At 36.6% G+C, this 20272-nt stretch overlaps 1 protein-coding gene across 3 annotated transcripts in view; it reads right to left on the bottom strand.

Annotated features, from left to right (window-relative positions):
- LOC139120256 (uncharacterized protein KIAA0232-like) overlaps positions 1–20272 on the bottom strand; it is a 37103-nt gene that overhangs the window by 11632 nt on the left and 5199 nt on the right. The window contains exons 2-3 of one of the 3 annotated variants that reach the window (XM_070684502.1): positions 14464–15151; positions 859–1019 (exon numbers count right to left, since the gene is read on the bottom strand). In XM_070684502.1, coding sequence (XP_070540603.1) covers positions 859–1019; positions 14464–14736 — 434 coding nt within the window. In that variant the 5' untranslated portion in view covers positions 14737–15151. Of the gene's footprint in view, positions 1–858; positions 1020–5841; positions 6102–14463; positions 15152–20272 lie in introns of those variants that run through there. The other 2 variants (XM_070684503.1, XM_070684504.1) reach the window with 2 other exon arrangements.

Here is a 20272-nt window from a genome sequence, read left to right as displayed (position 1 = left end):
GAAAGGGGAGAGGGACAGTAGCTCTATGTTGTTATTTTTTTCCATGTTGTAACAACTGCCGTTTTCTTGATCAACACAGTCACAGCATATTATCAACTGGCTACAGCATGTTGAGCTGGTTAAATGAAACATTTGCTGAAACTTTCCTCAATGAAAGTTTCAACAATTCTCTTTCACAACCCTGAATACAAATCTGGGTTCATAGTGCAAAGTTCAGTACAACAGAAACAAATTTCCTTAACATTTATCAATATTTGACATTCAAAATGGCTGCCATCCCTGTGTTAACTCTATGGGGAAAAATAAAATCTTTGATTTTCAAAAAAAATTAAGACAGTGACAATTTTTCTCATTCCAAATGCTATAATATAAACCTCCACAAGTGATTGATCAGAAAAGTATCGTAAAAATTTGGAATCTGGATATCCGACCCTAAAGTAGTAGGCTACCTTTCTGAGAATCTGAAGGGGAGACCTTGAAATGTTGCCCTCAAGATGTATTTGATACCAGAAAATAACATGCCAATTCTGACTGCGTAAAACTATGATTGTATCCTGCTTTGTTTCACTTCTCAAAGCAAGACACAGAGAGTATACCAACACGGCGTCGCATGTGTGTGAGTGATGTCAGAATCCTTTATTGCTCATGGCCTCATCCATTCTCTTGAGAGACGTTTGACAGATACAAACCAGTGTGGTATAGGTGTTCACACATGTATGAGGTGTCAACCACACTTCACCAGTGCTGAGTGAGCCAAATCCCAGCTGATGGTCTGAATAATACGAACAGAATGGATGGTGACACTGTAAATAAAACCCGGAGCATCAGAATTACCGCAGAATCAAAGGTGTGCCTCACCTTTCGGCCTCATTATCGGGTGAATCCAAGTATTCGCTATCCGAATCACAGCTGTGTAAATCTCGGTGGCTAGGCACCAGGCTATTTCCTGCTGACTGCTCAGCTTGCAGGCTCTTCAGTCTGGTGCACAGCTCCTCCACCAAGTTTTCAATATCACACTCCTGGGTTGGAAGAAAACCACAACATTTCATAGATTAGTCAAAACACATCCAAAAATATTGCACAAACATGTCATTATATACCATGTCTGGATGTTTGATTTTGACAAAATTTAGCAGAAATGAAACTGATTAATATTAAACAAAATTATTAATTAGTGCATATTTATAACTGGAGTGGTAGTATAGCTCAGCATTTATTTTGTCTACTCACTTCTCCTTGCTGATGACTAAACACAAACACGCAAGCTTCTTGGCAGAAACGTGAGTTTATCCTGGCACAGAACCAAGTTGGGATAGATTACAAGCCATGAAAATTCCCTGTGCTATGCATCACTGTGAAGCAACCACAGCTTGTCAAAGATCAGTAAATCTGATATTACGTAGAATGATTCTGATGGTTCAAAGGAGTTCAGTAAAATCCCTAAATCATAAACGCTAAATACAGAGTTCTGTGAGTTTTACTTTGGTTTATTGGGGCTATAATTTTCACTGAAGTGGTCTACAACATTTGAGGATAGGGGTTAATGGAATAATTTTCCCTTAAGGCTGAATCCATTAAAGTCGCTCCTTTTGTGTTTTGTACCGAAAGTACTGCACAGTGACATTAATTTTTAAACTTAGGATACCACTGACACTTCTCACATCAAAGGGATCAGCAACGCCTGATGCCATTGGTGTTTGGTGTGCCATCTATAAAGCACTGAATGACAAATGAAACAAAATGTACTTGACTAACTTACATCACAGTCCTATGCTTACATACAGACCAGAAAGTGCAATTTCTGATTTATTCAGAGATATGGTGCTATGAGGAGTGCAAAATTGCAGCTAACGTGCGGCGTGTTGGCAATTAGTTGGCTGAAACTCATTGTTCTTACTGAAATATTTCCAAACAGCAAATCAGGTACAGATTTGCCCTACCGGTACTTTTAGACTCCTTAGGTTGCTATAAACAATGACAATCTACCAATCACAAATAACCTTCTGAGCTGCGGCAAATTGCCAGGAAAACTTGCAGACTGAGCTAATCTTGAGTCACACTCTCCTGCATGGACGTATTGGATTGGATTATTTTTCAGTGAAAACATAAAAGTTCATCAATCATGTGTACATAACACTATAGAGTTTTCTGTGTTTATTTTAGAAAATCAGTGTCATCAAACTTTATAGTTTCACATTTGTTAAAAGGGCCAATTATCAACACACAAAGACAACTCCCAATGATTGGAAATAAATTTTTAAAGAGAAAAAGGACAGAAACACATCACAGAAAACAGTCCAAAAAAGATAATGAGCTGATGAGTCATTGGCATTTTTTCTTCAGCAAAAAAAGACTTAGTAGCACTTAACATTTCATTTTGATGTCCTTTAGGCACTGGTACAATTTTTCAAGGTGAATCTCAATGCTGTCAGCATTATTACAACATTCTTGGAGTTAGTGACCAACCTGGTGACTTCAGTCATGGCTACCAAGCTATGCTTGTATCCATATCACACTCCAATTCTCAGTAGTGAGGAATATCTTACTTTCATCTCCCTAATCGTCATGTACACCCAACCCTTAGAATTGAAGCTCTGCATTTGCTTTATGGCGAGGCATTGAAAAAGTTAATCGCAAAATACTTTAAAACATGTGCTAGGTTTTGTAACAGGTGCTGAGCATTAACACATGACATTAAACAAGATCTGATAGTTGTCGTCAATAACATTGGAATGTAGGTTGACTTTGTGATGGGTAACTCACACTGAATACTGTACACATATACATGTATAATGGTAACATATTCTTGGTGATGAAGCATGGAACAAAACCTACATGCCTGCATGTATAAAACTTCAAACTTTAATAAGACATACTGTATTATAGTGTATACATAATCATTTGTTGTGGATGGGGCTTTTATTGATGGAGAAGTAGAATAAGGCTTCTCAATTTACCATCGAAGGTGAACTTTTTAAAGTTGTCAATAACACTGTACACAAGATAGAATGAGGTTGTGTCATATTTATTACAAACTTGCTTCTTAGAACGTGAAAACAGTTTTGCCCTGTTTATGTCTGTGCTTACTCATTTGGAAAAATGTTTTGGGACCAGTTCAACCATGCTATCTCTGGAATAAAAATCCTCCATGGATGCATTTAGTGACACTTAAAAGTCTGTCAAAGTGGTAATTCTTGCAATTTGCAAAATAACAGATATTCATTTGACAAAAACAAAAATAGCTTGGTCTTGAACCAAAGCAGGGCAGGGTCAAACATTTTATGGTTCAACGAAGAGTTCAGCGGAGGAAAACCTCCCACTAATTGTACATGATAAATTTTTTTTACATTCTTCTCAAATTTCAGACCTTTTGAACTTGACAACCAGCAGGGATTTCTTGATAAGGTCAAAGAGAGCTTGTCCCTATTGATACATGTACAAGGTCATATTTAACTGAAAACTTCTATCTCACAGAGCAAGAGCAGGAAAAATTTTCTTGATTTTAGGGAAAAAAATTGTTTTCAAGTACATGGAGAAGTTCAGAGTTAAAAATGTTACTCTTCCATGAATTTCCTCCTTGTTTTACTCCCTGTGCTCTCTGACTTTTACTCTTTTTACAATCAGAGAACACGCAAGGACTGGAAACTTGGAAATGTTCCATATACTGTACTGGGTACATGTGAGTTCAAGGCAAATCCTAAACAACATCTCAGAGATGAAAGTAGTTCTAGTCCTTTCAAAAACATTACATTTAATACTGAATTTCCATGTTCTGATACTATGAAATGAACTCAAAATACCAATTTTTGATGAACCAAGTTCAAATTTTTTTCAAAATCATAATTTTCCACTGTACTAGAATATCTTCCCTCTTTCAATAATAGGTCTGAACGTGGAAAGTTTCGTTAAACATTCTTGTGGTTGCCAGCAAATGTCAATATTTTTCAGGAGCTGGTGTTCTTGTGGTGTTCATCTTGTTAAAGGTCGGCTGAATCATTAGTTTCCTTAACCCGTTTGATTTATTCAATTTGTGATGACACCCGTCAACCCTAACCCTGAGAAACGTGAAGATATGCAAAAATTTGGAAGTTGCAAGCAGCAAGAATTGATTGCTTACGATATTAATTTCAGGGTAGTGCTGTTCTGCAGCCAGCATACCCTATACTATCAGTAACTTGTCCTACCATAGCGGTGTACTGTGTATATTTGCAATCTTTCTTGATATCGCAGTAGATAAAATACTAGGGATGATGTTAGCCAAGCTGACAGCAAAAGTTTAAAGACACAAACAGATACATTCACTCCTCCGTGATGTGACACAATATGTACAGAGTATTAAACCCAACAAACTTAGCAGTTCTAAAAGATACAGCATTGGAATTCGGCAGTCAACCAGTCCAGACTTAAACATTGTCCTTCCCGATCCCAAGTTTGTTTCTTTGAAACAGAAAGGTTGATGTAGCTGAAGTGGTGAAAATAAACATGACACAGAAAACACTTTTTATGGGATTAACCCTGACATACATATTTCAACACAAGGGTAATGTGGAAAGCGATAGTTTTTTTTCACTGCTGTAATAAAGCACACAGTATATGGACCAGGCATGAGGCAAAAATATTACATCAGAGTTGGTGAACATATGAGCAATTGGTAATATTCTGCCCAGCCAGACTGTTTTTTTCACAAACAGGTTGGCTTATACATGTATTTAGTTTTGCCCTTGGGATTGAACCTTCAACGAAAGGTCACTGCAATCGCATGTTGTGCTGACACAACAGACACACGCAGATTACAATAGATTTCTTAGCCTTGAAACTGTCCATCCTGCACTTGTGAATATGCTTTGGGTTAAAATGTACTTGAAAAAATTAATCAAGACGAAGCAGGTGCTTCTCTTTAGGGGTGTGACAACGTATTCAAGATCATATGTTTTTGCTCATCACTGATGAGTCTGGAAATAAAAATTGTCTTGATCCATACCAAAATCACAAATGAACCTTTACAATCACAATGAATCATGAAGATGAGAAGCTCCTGTCAAAATTTAATTCAGATGCTAAATTTATGTTTGGAGAAACCATTTCTCTGGATGGAAGAAAACTCTCCTATTTGCAAGTCATAAAATCACACAAAACACTTGCTTGAGTGCAGCTTTTCATTGCAAATGATTTTCTGGACTGCCTGCAGGAATTTCATCTCATGAATTCTGGTATTCCCTCACACAGGCCTCCAACACTGAGGTCACCGAGTTCACTACAAGCCTGAATCCTACATACATACATGTACGTAACATTACGACATAAAGCAAACAAAAAGTGAAATCGGTTTTCCGACTGTACTGATGATTACCTTTCTGCATAAATCTGAACAAATGATTTATAAGAGCTGATATTATATAATATCATGGATAAGAGAAAAGATATCAATGTATCTAATGCAATTTCATTCTGATTTTTATAACACATTTAAAAGAAATGACACTTCCTGACATTGAAATATCCTCCAATAGTATTGTTTGTTCTTCTATGAGCATTTATTTATAAATTTTTATTCCACTAAAACCTAAATATTACTTTAAAATACACACATTTGATAATTATATGTTCTCCAGGCATTTTAAAAAGAAATTTGACCTAGTAATAGTGTAATTCTCAAATAGCAACAAGAAAAGTGTCTGCATTTTTAGACTGTGGAGTGCATGTGTATGTGTCGCTGTTACGTACACACTACATGGATCAACTTCTTAGGGAGAAAAACATGTATAATCAACTAAGCACAGTAAATGCTAGCACAATATTTCTCCTTTTATATGTGAATGCTGATGATAATACAATATTTACCATTATTCAGAGTTGGAAATACCTCACTCCTGCCAGGATCTTCTTTCAAAACACGGCGATTACATGTTGCCACTGTTCACTAATACAAGAAGCTGTATGGGAACATTTTGCACCTCTGATGAGGACCAGAATTTCCACTGGAGAGAATGAAAACTGCGCTGCTATCCGAATTGTGAAGTTACATGCAATATTCTACCAATCCTCATGTTTGCATCTGTACGGAAAGAAACTCTCTCTCTGGAAGACCGTGAGATGACACTCTAATTTTCTGGACTCTCTTCCAATGGAATCTCAACTATGTCAAAGTTATTCCTATTAGCTTCCCTAGGCTGGCTGTGGAAAGTTTGTAGAGCCTCTCTGATTTGTGGACATGTATCGGTAAATAAAATAATGCTTTAGGACTGTAAAGCCATCTCAATTTCATGAGTGACTACGGGCAATTTACAATTGATATGAAAATCGATAATCGCCATCATCACCATCGTCATCATCAGCATCGCCATAACAATTACCATCTCTGTCATTATTATCATCATCACTCATTTTTAATGATGATAAACCATCCTATTATTGACATCAAAAGTGTCCAACCATGCCCAATTCACTACCCATAAAAAAACCCATTTAGTTGGTCTTCTTGCAGTGATCTCAGCCGGCCCTTTACACTGTACATCATGAAGACACCACAAGTTGACGCATCTCAATGTGTATACACCTGCACTACTCAGTACGCAGGTTTTGAAACAGTAGATGTTCTACTCTTCATCCCAGCATCCTTGAAAAGCCATAGAACATTTCTTTCCTGATACAGCCCTGTGTGAACTGACAACTATCCTGCATAGAAATCACTTGCAATGCCTGGGCTTTGTCCTGGTGGACGTGTGAACTGCTATTGAACACACTGCCTATCTTTTTTCTCCGCTGAAATCCAAATCCACTTAGATCAATTTCCTGCTGGGTCCAATCTGATTACATTATGTTGACCCTTTGCAGGGATAACTGACAATTTTCTCTATTTCCTTACTTGACACTGTCCATTATTAATAAAATACTACGTGCTTAAGTCAAACAGACCTTGGATACACCTGTTTTCATCCTTCCTATTTTAAAACCCTCAAAATGGAAGCATTTGGGATAACATCAAACACTGTGATAACATCAAAACCTATATGGCCTACATAGAACTAGTTATAACACGTTACCTTGAAACTAACCAGATGTGACCCAGGACAATAGACTGAACTATCTCATGATCAACTGCATGAAATACTATTTGTAAATTGAGGTGATAAAGAATTTGTCAGAGGGGAGGGGAACCTAATAATGGTTGGTTACAAGGAAGCATAAATGCTGTTACTATGTCATGTGCCCATCAAATTAGACCTTGTCACATATTTGCCAACTTTCCATCGATAATATTTCATGATGTACATGTAACACTTGCTCATGCCAATGACAATCCATTGTGTTTTCGAGGACACGCACCTGGACTCACATTTGTATCTGTGTGTGCATATTTTACATTGGCTTTCCCTGAAAACACCACTTGAATCCACAGAGGTACAAAAATCTTCCATTATGCAGGTGCTTGCAGATTTAGGGTAACAAAATTTATGTTTGCGGCACACAGCCACTGAATTATCAGAATTGATATATTATTTTGTCGTGCTTATGTTTTTGTCTTCTATCTCATCGACACTTTGGCATTCCATATACATAAAACGATATCTGGTAAGTGAAACTGCATCGTTTATGGGGGGCTGCTACATTCGCAAACAAAAGACCTTGACAGCAATACATCTCTCACTGTGAAAACATAATGGTTTTCTTTAAATAGCCTACAGACGGTAAATAGACAATAAAACTTATCGATCACCCGCTATGCTATATGTGTCCCTTGATCAGCAGTATTTTGTTTTATTCTAAATATACAACTTGTTTTGTTTGGTGTCACTGACTGATCGAATAATCACCACTAAGAGTGAAAAGCACTAATGTACCAATTTGTTATTCTTGGAACTTGTGTCCTGTTGTATTACAATTATTTTACAGAACAACAACAATTGGTAAGGGAGCAAACGGACGCACAAATGAAGAAACATGATAAGCAAACATGGTAAGGAAAAACTTTCCATCACAACACTCAAATCCATTAAAGTTGTAACACATATTTGAAGGATAAATATCTACAGAGCAACTATTATTATATATGAAAACTGAACAAGAAATTAATGCTCATGAGCAATTTGTACATATTGATTACGAAAACAGGAACCAATTAATTTGTCACACATACATCACACGTGCAAACAATTCTGACTATTTCAGTATCTGACAACCTAAAGACAGCTGAGAAATTTCCAAAATCTGATCCTAAACAAGTTGTTGACATTATTTTTTACCATGTGTCAAACTAATCCTGTCCTTGAAAGATTTTCAGAATTGAGTGTCTGTCACGGCATTGATATTAAATTGGTTTCACTGGATGTTTTTGTGCGCGAACAAATCAACAGCCCACTGATATCTATGGTGACATAATCATATTTCAGTAACATTTGGACATACTGTCATACACAAGGATGCAGGCATTGACATATTATATTACAGCATATATGTTATTCACATAGGTTTTAGTGTAATTTACAACAATGAAAAGACTAGTGTTTGAATTTGTTCAAAATATTAATCCACTTGAGAATCAACTTTCATATCAGGTTTTCCGTAAAATGACGATGGCGACAATTACCTGGAAAACTGCTCTAGATTCATGACTTCAGTTCTCTATACAGTCAATGGAAAAGCATTATCGACTGGATTTTGCTCTGCCAGTACTATTGCTAGTTTGATCTGTCAATCAAACACGTCAGATACAAAATGTACAAGTCCCTGTATGCATTCATTATTATTCATGAGACTGTAACTTACACTGTGCATTCAAATCCACAGAAACAGTCGTTAACGATCAGAATAGGGTTGTAAGCTCACAATAATTGCTAAAAAAGCCAATATACCATAGACTTACATCGTTAAGAATCGCATTCAAATTATGTGTGAATAATTTGAGCAGTATCATGCTTTTTTCTATTCGACTGATCAGTCAGTCATAAAGGAGTATTAACAACCTTGCTAATGAGACTTCTTTTCCATGTTTGTGCAAATCCCATCAATTATCCTGCGAGATCAGGGTCAGTCAAGGATATTCACCACAGGTTTATCACAATAGATACGTCATCACACTTCTAACAGTTTTCATGATCAAGAATCATCCAGAACGTGGTTAATTACCCTTCCTCAGCAACATTTGAATTTTCCTTTTTCAATTCACTACTGTCATCTGAATTTTTACAATAGGACGAATTCTGCTTAATTGTGCCATGTGTGTATGTTGACTGCAAAAAATAGCGGCAAAGATATTTTACCCTTGAAAAATGCCCAAGGGACGTTCTTAGTAATTTGTAATTGGCCTGCTGTACGGTATGTCATTGCGGCCTGGTCTGTATAGTCAATTGGGAGCTAATTATATATTCAAAAGGGATAAAATACGGGAGCTTCAGACCAAAACAGTCTGGCACAAAGGAAATGTGTGTTGCAAATTTAACACACTAACCTGAGTATTATAAACGTGTTGACGTGATGAAATTTGTATGTCATTGAATCTACCGTTCATATTTGAGTTACAGAGGTAAAAGAAATCAATACTGATATGCATTTGCTGGAATAATGCCATCTTATTGACGTTTTCAATGATCTCATTTGATTTAGTGACGATAGATTATCGTTTGGAGCCATGTACATGACTTATAAGCAAATTATACTTCATGTCGGCAGACGTACATGTAAATACTTGATCCTGAACTTCACACAGAGAAAATCTATTCAAATGGTGTACAATGTACCCGTACACGCTCAGTATAGTTATGAATGTACGCTTGTTAATTAATTCCAGAGGGATGTCAATGAACTTCTACATTAGTGACATACTGGCTGATGCAATCAATAGATGTTTGTATCAAACATGACAATGACATGGTTTTCTCTTGTTATTGTATTGTAGTATATCTTAATGATATACACATGTAAAATGTACTAATTATTTTTGAAGGTTGAATGACAGGGGCAGGCAGACATGGAAAAAAGTGATTAAGAAGTTTCTTGGTTATTGAAGAATCTTAAGCTGCCTTACAGACAACATTTTATATTTATACATTACATCATCAGACTGACATGTGCCAGGTGTATTTCCTGTAGTCTGACATCACAATTACAACTCTCTTTTTGTTAAATTGTGACATGTGATACCATTTCCGTAATCACTGAACTTTGCTGTAGTGCATGACGCTTGTATTTCTATTGGTGAGAATAATGGTATTAGACATTTATCTTTTGGACGGCATAAAAGTGAAGACATTTAATGATCTTCTTTTTTCAAACTTGAAGGCAAATATATGGGTAATGAGTATAGAGTATATGTAATCTAAAACTAGTGCAACCGCAAACATTAGACTTTTTGCAAAATTACAGACGGATTCATACATCACTTTGACTTTTGAGAATTCATCCTGCCGTCGTCAAACATTCTGTTAAGTTCAACTTTCTCTCTTTTACCTGACATGAACATTGTGATTCTCTTACTTTTGCTTTGTCATGCTGACTTCACATTATGTGGTAGAATGTTTTGAATGTGAAAACTGTGATATTTGAAATCAATTTTGCTTTGGGATATAGCATTTTTGATATTCTGTATCACGTTATATGTGAAATAAATAAAAGCTTTGTTTTTTTCATGATCAAATACCTGGTTAAAGAAACCGTCAATCATTGACAGGCAATATCAAGGCTGTACTACCTGAAAGCACCTTTTGATATTAATTGTTATTTTTTGTTTCGAAACAGAAATTATTAGCATTAATCTGCCATCTAAAACAGGCCTATTACATTATATGCAATTGACAGAGGTGAGTATATCTGCTGGTATATGTAGGTGTATCATGTGAACACTCTAATGACATGATTTACAGTATTCATATGCAGTAATCATGTGATGATGTGATATATAAGTGTAACGCATAATATTCATTCAGCTACCTGAAGCCAGCATGTCTGAGAACCGACGACTCAACTTGACGCCACTTATTCACATGCATTTTGCAATCATAATAGGCCATAATTCACCAATGGTATTTTTGAATTCCTATCTTATACTGTACATCTGAACTTTGACGAGGAGCTGATTTTTTCCCACTCTTACTAAATCTTACTTTTGTCACTTACTAACTGTAAAAGTAATAGTATTTGGGAAAGAGATAAAAAAATCAAGACAGCTATATCGAACACTAACAGATGTCACTAGGAATATGAAGGACACTGTTCTTCACTGTCACTGCATTATAGAGTGGGCAAAATGTCAAACATGCTTGTGAGAGAAAGGGATGGGTCTTTGATCCCAAACATGACTTCATCAACGAGGAATGTTCCACAGACTACCATAGATGATGAAATTTATTTGTTACGTCTTTACAATCATGATATCACCATTTGACTTTGAGTCTAAAGCCTCTCCTCTACAAATACATATCCCTCTTTATTATATTATTATTCAAGTCAAATGAGTTTCTTTTTCAAAAATTCAACAACAGCATGCTAGAGTTACACGCATTGAGAGACTAAGTTGAATACAGACAACGCAAAAGAGGTGCTTAATTTTACAACTGCAATGAGAAGAGGTCAAGGATTTCCCTGAATATCACAATGGCTTGCTTTTATGATTTTAACTTTAGGGGCCTGACAATAAAAGTGTATAAAGTTTGGAACAGTCTCTTCAGGATTCCCTAATGCATTTTTACCGCCCTCTTTTATCTAGATACACTGTAATTCCATTTGAATATCTCACAAGGTGAAACAGCCTACTTAGGCACATCAATCATGAAAATGATAATTGACTTAATACATGCTGAGAACAAAGGCGGAAACTGTATCTTAAGTGGTGAAAAAGATTTCAAACCAATTGACAGTTATCACCTGACCTGTGAATGATGAGACACACATACAATTTATGATTGTTGATGTTGGTGGGGCATATATGCTTACACAACACATGCTGGGTTTTCATATTTGCATACTTCATGAGGAAGTAATGGTACAAGTGCAGGGGAAGGGCGGATTGCAATTTACCAAGAAAATTCATAGATATTGTGTTTATTTAGGTCAAGAGTTGATATAAACTTTGTGGTTTACTGTACAATGGAGTATATGCTATTTAAATGCATAAACTGTGTCCTGTGAAACTAAATTACTGGCAAATGTCACTTTTTTGAATTTGTGACACTTGAACAGGTCAAAGGTCAAGATGACCCAATGGGAAGCTTACATTTTATTTGTGATGGATGACTCCAGAAATAATAACTAGTGAAATTCACTTCTGTTTTACTCTTTCTTGTAACTGGCATCCTGCTTAAAGTTCTGAGTAAGAATAATTTTAAAATAACAACATTTCTGACAAGGAACATTCCGGTAAATTTTCTTTATTGGTTCCTACTCAGCCAGTCACAAAATTCTGAGTCCTGCATAGAGCATATGAAGTTTCAGTAATCCATAAACAAGCCAACAGGTGGCCTTCATTGTTAATTAAAATGGCAACAACAAGTACAGGGCTGGCACAAAAGCTACAAAAAGCCCACTCAACCATGGTAAAAACACAAATTTTAAGTGCTCCGCAGTGTGTGTGTTCATTCCAACTTAACCTCGACCTGCTTAAGAGGTGGCCATGTACAGTACCGGTAGTGTCAGGGTTTCATAAAGTAATATGTCTATAGTCATTTCCACTTACCACTGATATCACAGTTGACTTGCTATTCATAATAAAATATTTATGATTCAACTGCTACTCAGTGACAATGAGATCTCGATAGATTAAACTATCGAGGTGTTTTGTCATCAAACAGTATTTTGTATCTTAGATACGTGTATAGTAAGAAGGAAGAACAAAAATGTGTTATTTACAGCGCTGTAAATAGCACCAAATATATACCATATCTGTGTTTATCTTATTTTTCTGCAAATTCTTCAAATAGGGTTAGTTCCATTGGGACATATCCATGACACTATTACAAATATTGTGTTTTGGAATCACATATACTGACCCTATACGGTACATGCTTATAAATATTTGCTGTTTGAAAATTCAGTTTTCTAAACCACAGTGATAATGTATGACCATAGACCATGGTGCAAGGGTCTATGACATGACCCCATGGTTTCCACTCAGTGACTGCATAAACATCTCTACTGGAACTTTGGAGGCATGCATTGCTGACAATCTCTGGGACGCAAAAAAATTCTGTTTTCTTTTCAGTTTTTGTTTCGTTGAGAGATAGGATAATGCTCATACATAATCAAAACAAAATACTTGTACATGTAAATATGAATATACAATTTACTAAAGTACTTGTTGAATTGTAAAGAGCCTCCTTTAGGAGGTTGAATTAGTATCCAAAAGAAACATTTCACCCGCATTTCGCTATAAGCATTGGGCCAACCAGACTATTGAGAACAACGTGGCTGGGCAAAACTATTGCTGTTTTATGGTTAAATTTCAAATGTTTACCCATCACCCCTCATTTCCTACATAACAGACTACAACTTCTTAATAACAGTTTCAGTTCAACCAGCTTTGTATCTATATTAAACATTAAATGAACTTTAGATAGTCATGAGTTAACTTTAATAGTGACATCTCTCGTATCTATCCTCCATACACTATGCATTAACAACAAAGGAATTTATGTGCTGGTAAAATATACTCATGGCTATCAATAACTTTACACAAAAGGTATACTGGAATATTACCGAGCAAGGAATTTCCTCAATGGCAGATGACATTTACTACACACATGTATCAGATCATAGGCTGAATACTACATGCTTCATTTACTATTTCACAAGTCTGTAGGTGTTTTGATCGTAACCCACTGTAATAACACAAATTTAATACCGATAAAATCTGCCAACTGTTACATTCTAAATGACTCATCGTTATTTTTATCGGTGTTGACTCTCTACCTGCACCAGACTCAAAATAACATTTCTGCAATCAGACGTATGGTACAGAGTACGATAGAGGGATGGCGAATGTGAATACTTTTGAAAAAGTGAGGAAATGTTACTAAGACTGGAAAATTATCAAATCCTGGAGTACCATTGCTGAACCACTGCGAACAGTCATGCAATGTATCCAGATTCTGTCGACTGCATTTTCATTAATTTTCAAACTGAAGGGGCATGCAAAAAAACAAAACAGAATAAAGCATTTTTAAAGATGGGTTATTCTGTGTACGATTTATTAGTGTAGAAGAGAAATAGCAAAATGATCTATTCCCATTCTGTTAAATCATAAAATACTGTAAATTTTAACAAGTTAGAGATTATCTTTCATAAGATTTTACAAAGTGGTGGGGATATGCAAAAACATCAATATAGTATTTACTTGTATGACAGAATTAGTACACTCAAAATTCAGTAATAACTGGTGATGTATGACTTTCTGACATTTGTACAGTACCACAGACAGCGATGACTTGACATGCTTGAGCCATCAAGGTGTTATTGTATAACAATTGAACCTACCTGATCAGCTACAGACTGCAAACACTCCACCACTGTGTTCTTCTTCAACTCCTCCACGTCAACGCTTCTCGGCCGCCTCTGGGTCTTCCCTCGGCTCTTTCCCACGTTGATCTCCTTCCGCGATGGTGACTGCTGCAACTCTCGTTCCACATCCAAGTTGTCCTGCTGCAGGATGCTCAGTATGTACCGGGTGTAGATCATGGCATCGATGCCCCGTACCTCCAGTTCATGACCCAGCCAGCTCTGCACTGAAGGCAAGGTATACAGAGACATGGTTCCTCTGCGGGTTGGTGCGCCGGGTCGGGCGTACGTCTCCAACAGCGAGCTCTGTTACAAAGACTGGTACTTGGTGTGCGATTGTCACAGTCACCCCACTCAAGACTGCTTACTCCATGTTGCCGTTTGTTTTATCGCCTTCTTTTTGGAGAATAAAAACAGCCTAAAGCAGACCTGCAATCTAACAAACTGGAGACCAGTTGATCGGCTATCTTGAGAAGAACTGCTATGTGTTGGTGAGTCTTACCACATTTCAGACGCTGATGAACTTCTAGATGCACATGACGGCATCATCTGACTTCAATCGAGTGTCCACCTATCTATCAGTAAAGGATTACTGCCTTGCAAATGTGTGCTAGACTCTTCATGAACGGTAGCAGTCCAACTGGTTGGTGCAGAAGTCCGCTATCTGCTGGAAAAAAGACAGGAACAAAAAGATACATAAGATGGAACGGTCACAGAGGAGTTTGACCACAATGCACGATTGTTAACTGTACATGGCAGCTTGCTAACTTGTGTTGTTTGAAACTAATAGCATCAGACTATTTTGAGCTTTGGAAAAGATTGAAAGTTGAACAGAAATCCTCTGTGTCTGCTGATCCCACTAACCTGATACACTTATTTTCTGTGTTCCAGATTTTTGTAAAATGTGTATTTTTGGCAATACAGAAGTGGTAATCAAAACATTTTTCCTTTCAGTCTCTACAATACAGTGGATTCAAATTTGTGAAACAAGATGACATATTTCTTGTGTTACTGACGGTTGGACTTCATGAAAATCTGAAGAACGATGTCTCATTTCCTCTAAAATGTTTATAACCGGTATTTGTTGTGTTTATCAAGTCATTGGTTCCAACTATTACTTTAAAACACTCATGTGAAACTGCGACAATATTTATAGCGTCACACTAAATTCAATATCTGGTCTCATATTCTCAAAAAAATTTGTCACAGTATCTTGTATGTATTTTTGAATGTATGTATGTTTTGCAGGCTGCACAAGGGTTTCAGGGCATTGAGAGTTTAGTTACAAGTTTCAAAAATAGAAATTTTGAAGTGCATGTGCGGGTAATAAGTTTATTCATCATAAGAACACATAATTGATAAGAACATGTTTCCATATTACTAGTTATATTGTAAATATTCACATGAAGCATGTTCAACTTTGGTGAGAATTTGCTAATAAGCTTCTGAAATTATGGAAAAATGCAGATGTGACATTTGGGCTTACACTGTCTGTTCTCAGTGGTAGAAACCCCCTGGTGACTCAAAGCTGCATCTGACGCAGATCCATCTCTCGTTTGTTATTTACCAAATGGTACTTTATCTCATACTATTGCATTTGTTGGACTGCCTAATTTCCAGTCATGACATTTTAGATGACTCTGGAAAGACCAAAACACTAATCACCACTTTCTGGAAGCAATTTCTTTTAAGGAACAGATGAAGGCCGCTCAACAATTTAGCTGGGGGGCCTTTTCATTTGCTTCCTAGCTTGTTGCCATGGAGATAATTCTGGTAAGACGTCTCAACCACTTCAGTTTGATTCTACAGAGCTTTGAGGATTATCAGGCATTTAAACTGAGAAATCTTAGGGCTGTAATGCTGCCTTTTGAATTATTGAAAGATGAAATCTGAAAAAATTATTCACAAATGGAAAAAGTAAATGGCATCAAGATCATGTTCACATGCCTGAAGTGAGTATACAAACTGTATCTGAAAGATTATCAGCAACGAGTCAAAAATATAAAAGTTTTAGATTTTACAAAATGACCTAGAGCCCTAGAAACAGTCAGCAGGGATTGCAAAGGGTAAAATAATAGTATAGCATGCCATTATCTGGGGAGTATCTCGGATCATTTGGTCTGAGTGACTCTGATAAGTGAATATTTATACGGTTGTGGTGTGATTGCAGTGACCACAAAAATGTCTGATGTGCACACAATTTTGATTCTAAAATAGACCAAACGAATTTACAACAATCAACAAACATAAAACGTGACTTAATATTTATGCAAAAGTCAGAGATCTGGTGTTGCCACATGCATTCTCATGCGCATATTGTGAAATAATGCGCTATTAGCAGTATGCTGTGATTTATCACAAAGTGAATCTATTTTTAGAGCAATTTATCTGACCCTATTTTGTCAGCATGTTGACAAAATCTGTCTGGATTTTTATTTGGAAATGGCTGATACGACACACTGGTCACATGGGAAATGAAACGGGCAAAGACAATTATTGAACTAAAAATATCTCACAGATTATGCTGATTTTCCTGACAGGAAAGAGTAAAATATGCCTTGTGTATGAAATATGGGTCATCAATAATGATCTGGCTATGAAACATCATCAGCATTTTGACATCATGATGTCAATTGCTGCATTGCTTATCAACCATACTGTTATTCCTTAAAACATAATCAATCAAATATCGAGTGTTATGATATGTTTTATTACCTAATGATTTCAGATGAATTTCAAAAGATATGTCAAATATACTTCATCGATTTTGGAACTGTTACTACAGCTGTGTTTGCTTCAGGCTGATTCAAAGGACTTGAACAAGCCTTTGAATGATGCCGAGGGATCAACCATTATATCCTGGCAGGGAGTATTTAACAAAGCAAACTACCTGCTTTGCAAAAATTACTGTAAAATGTGTAGCCTTGATTCTTTTGCATCCAAAATATTTACATCACAATCTTTTGAAAAAAATCTGTGCATGTAATGAAAAATTAAAATAAAATTAGCAAAATATCTTTGGGTGTGGACAAAAAAACCGTGTGAAGGTATGCTAACAAATCTCACCCAGAGTCCAATGGTCAATCCCTTTATGACAAGCCTTCACAATCACCATAGTACGGGTGTTACCATACCAGACGCTGACCTTTTGCAGTACCATGCATTTGCATGTGATCCAGATCACAGTGGTGATAAAAATTATGCATGAACTGTCCACTATAATTTATGCAAATGTGCAAACTTACATTGTATGCATTTGTCATGGTCACCAGTATCTCTTTTGTTCTACAATTGTAAGAAATAAAGGAGAAAAGAAGCCTTTTGCTGACCTTTTGACAACTGACTGACATATATACTGGGCAACAACCGAGATTCTACTTTGGGTGATAGGTCACACTGAGGTTGTACATCATGTGAGAGGTCAAAGGTTACCAGACTGAACATTTAAAAAGTGTGCTTTATTGAACCAAGTTGCTAGGGTCAACACAGTGTGTAAAAACATCTTGTGGGTAAAGTAGGGTAAAGTAGGTGCAAAGGTGAATGATTAAGTGCGGTGGTGTGTTGGTTACTGCTTACTCTCAAGGATTCCTGGTGGTACAAACTGCAAAATCAATACTGCATGGAAAATGATAATACAACATCTTTACCTCATTTACAGTTTATCGAGTTCATAAAAATTTTTTGCAAGAAAAACTAATTATCAGTTTTATTCACTGTTTCTGATTTAGTACTGACTGACCTTAAATGTGGCTTGGAGGCGCAGACTTTCAAAATTATTTTTGATTTCATTGTATACTTTGATACAGTTAGCTGTCTATTAAAATGTGTGCTCACAGTAATTTTCAAGCCAGAGCAATATTTCTGACAGAAAAATAACAGAATAAGACTTCCAATTCCAGCCTGAAGGTACCAACTTATAGGAGCTTGAACTTCATTCATTATGTGTGTAGTTGAAATACTCTGTGTATTGGATTAAAAGGAACCAGGATCCATAGCATACTTAAATACTTCTCTTTAAATATTGCATATGTTTATTTCATGCTCAGCATTACTTGAAGTTAAAAACATTCATCATTTATCATATTTTCTTTGACTACTTCAACTTCTGAAGAAGGAAGAGATATCATGTTTTTTGTTATGGATTGGTAAGATGAATTATCAACATGTACTAAATGTTTGATTTTCATGTTGTCAAACTTATTCTCAAAGTCATGTAAATTATAAATAATAAAAAGTTTGCAGGTTGCACACTGTTGCCCAGCTGTGGCGATGACCCTTGACCCGAGCACATTTGATAGACGCCACTAGCACCACTGCAAAATCACAGCTAATAGACTACCGTGTATAGTGAATCACTATTTCAGTGAAATTTCAAAATCCAACTTCTTGTTCTATAGGCAAATCTAAGTTGTCTATGATCCACACAGAGACTTCCAAGATAGCCATACCATTGGAAATACAGTAAGAGCTGACCCTTTGAATTTGACCCTCCTACATTACACAGCTATGTAGATCAAGCAACAGAAATTGCAATGATGAGACGAAAGAGGTACTTTATTGTAAATTTGGAACAGGATACTAATTGCCTTCAAATATCTCCCTCCTGTGCAGGGTTATCAACAGGTAAATGTAATTCTCTGTATCTTATACGCTGTTTGCCCACAATTGGTAGGTTGGATTTAGATGAATGTAAATATGGAATCTGAACACAAACTATCTACCACAAGCTCCACTTTTTTATTTATATATGCCAAACCATTCAATGCTCACAAACCGGCTGAACATGGATGTATATTTTTGGCAAATTAAAATTATACTTAACTATTATTTTTCTGTTGTGAACTTGAGTCTGTGTAGTATTTTAGGAAAACAGATGTTCAGTGAAATTCGAAATAGTAACAGGATGATCATGAACTGTGGCTATCTTTTGAACTTGAAGAAAAGTATTTACAGATGTGTAAATGGGTTCAGGTGTGTTGTCTGTTATGATAAATATCATGATAAGATCAACGAGAGAAGCATCGATCCAATGAGGCACACTAACAGATAGGATAGCTAATAGACTCGTGGTTACCTTTCTCCCACAAACCCATGCCAATATTCAACTCTCTCTATCAAAAAAACTCTGATTATTTTAGTTGACAATGTTTTCTTTTCAATCTCAAATTTATCAAATGGCCTAGAATACTACATTTCACCTGATAAACTTTAACCCTTTTCCTGCCGAGCGCCCTTGTCCATTATCCTGCCAAGTCAGTAGAAAACAGCCCCATAATATGTGCCTGCAAAAGATTGGCTCTCCTGCATGTTATCCTGCAAGGCATTTTGGCAGAAATTGCCCATTTTCAGGGTTTTTAGCCGTACTTATACGTGTTAGACTTCGATAATTTCTACATGCCCGTAGACAGGGGAAGGAGCTCAAGGGTTACTGCAGGAAAAAATTGAGGTCACCGGCTTTGTTTGCCCTGGGAGTGCGTCATTTTATTGCCGTTTCATGTTTATTTATTCGGAAATAAACTCCATCAGTATTACGCACGTCCGCTAGGCACAAACATCACCTCACTCGTCTGTTAGTCAGAGACCCTGAGGGTCGTGCTAGGGGTGCAGCAGCACCGGCAAACCTGTCCTGTTTCCCCAGGGTAGGGTCAATTGAATACGTACCTTCAACGACTTGGCAGTGTAGCACAAAAACTACGTTTTTGCCGTTGTAGTAACGACATGGCTGAGCCATTGAAGCACAGCTCCATGTAGTTTAGCCAGCTAAGTTGGGAGTTGGTTTACTAGTGTC

The sequence above is a fragment of the Ptychodera flava genome, chromosome 20, assembly GCF_041260155.1.
Source record: "Ptychodera flava strain L36383 chromosome 20, AS_Pfla_20210202, whole genome shotgun sequence".
Classification (NCBI taxonomy): domain Eukaryota; kingdom Metazoa; phylum Hemichordata; class Enteropneusta; family Ptychoderidae; genus Ptychodera; species Ptychodera flava.
Note: the sequence above shows the minus strand (reverse complement) of the source record. Positions and strands in the feature narration are given on the sequence as shown.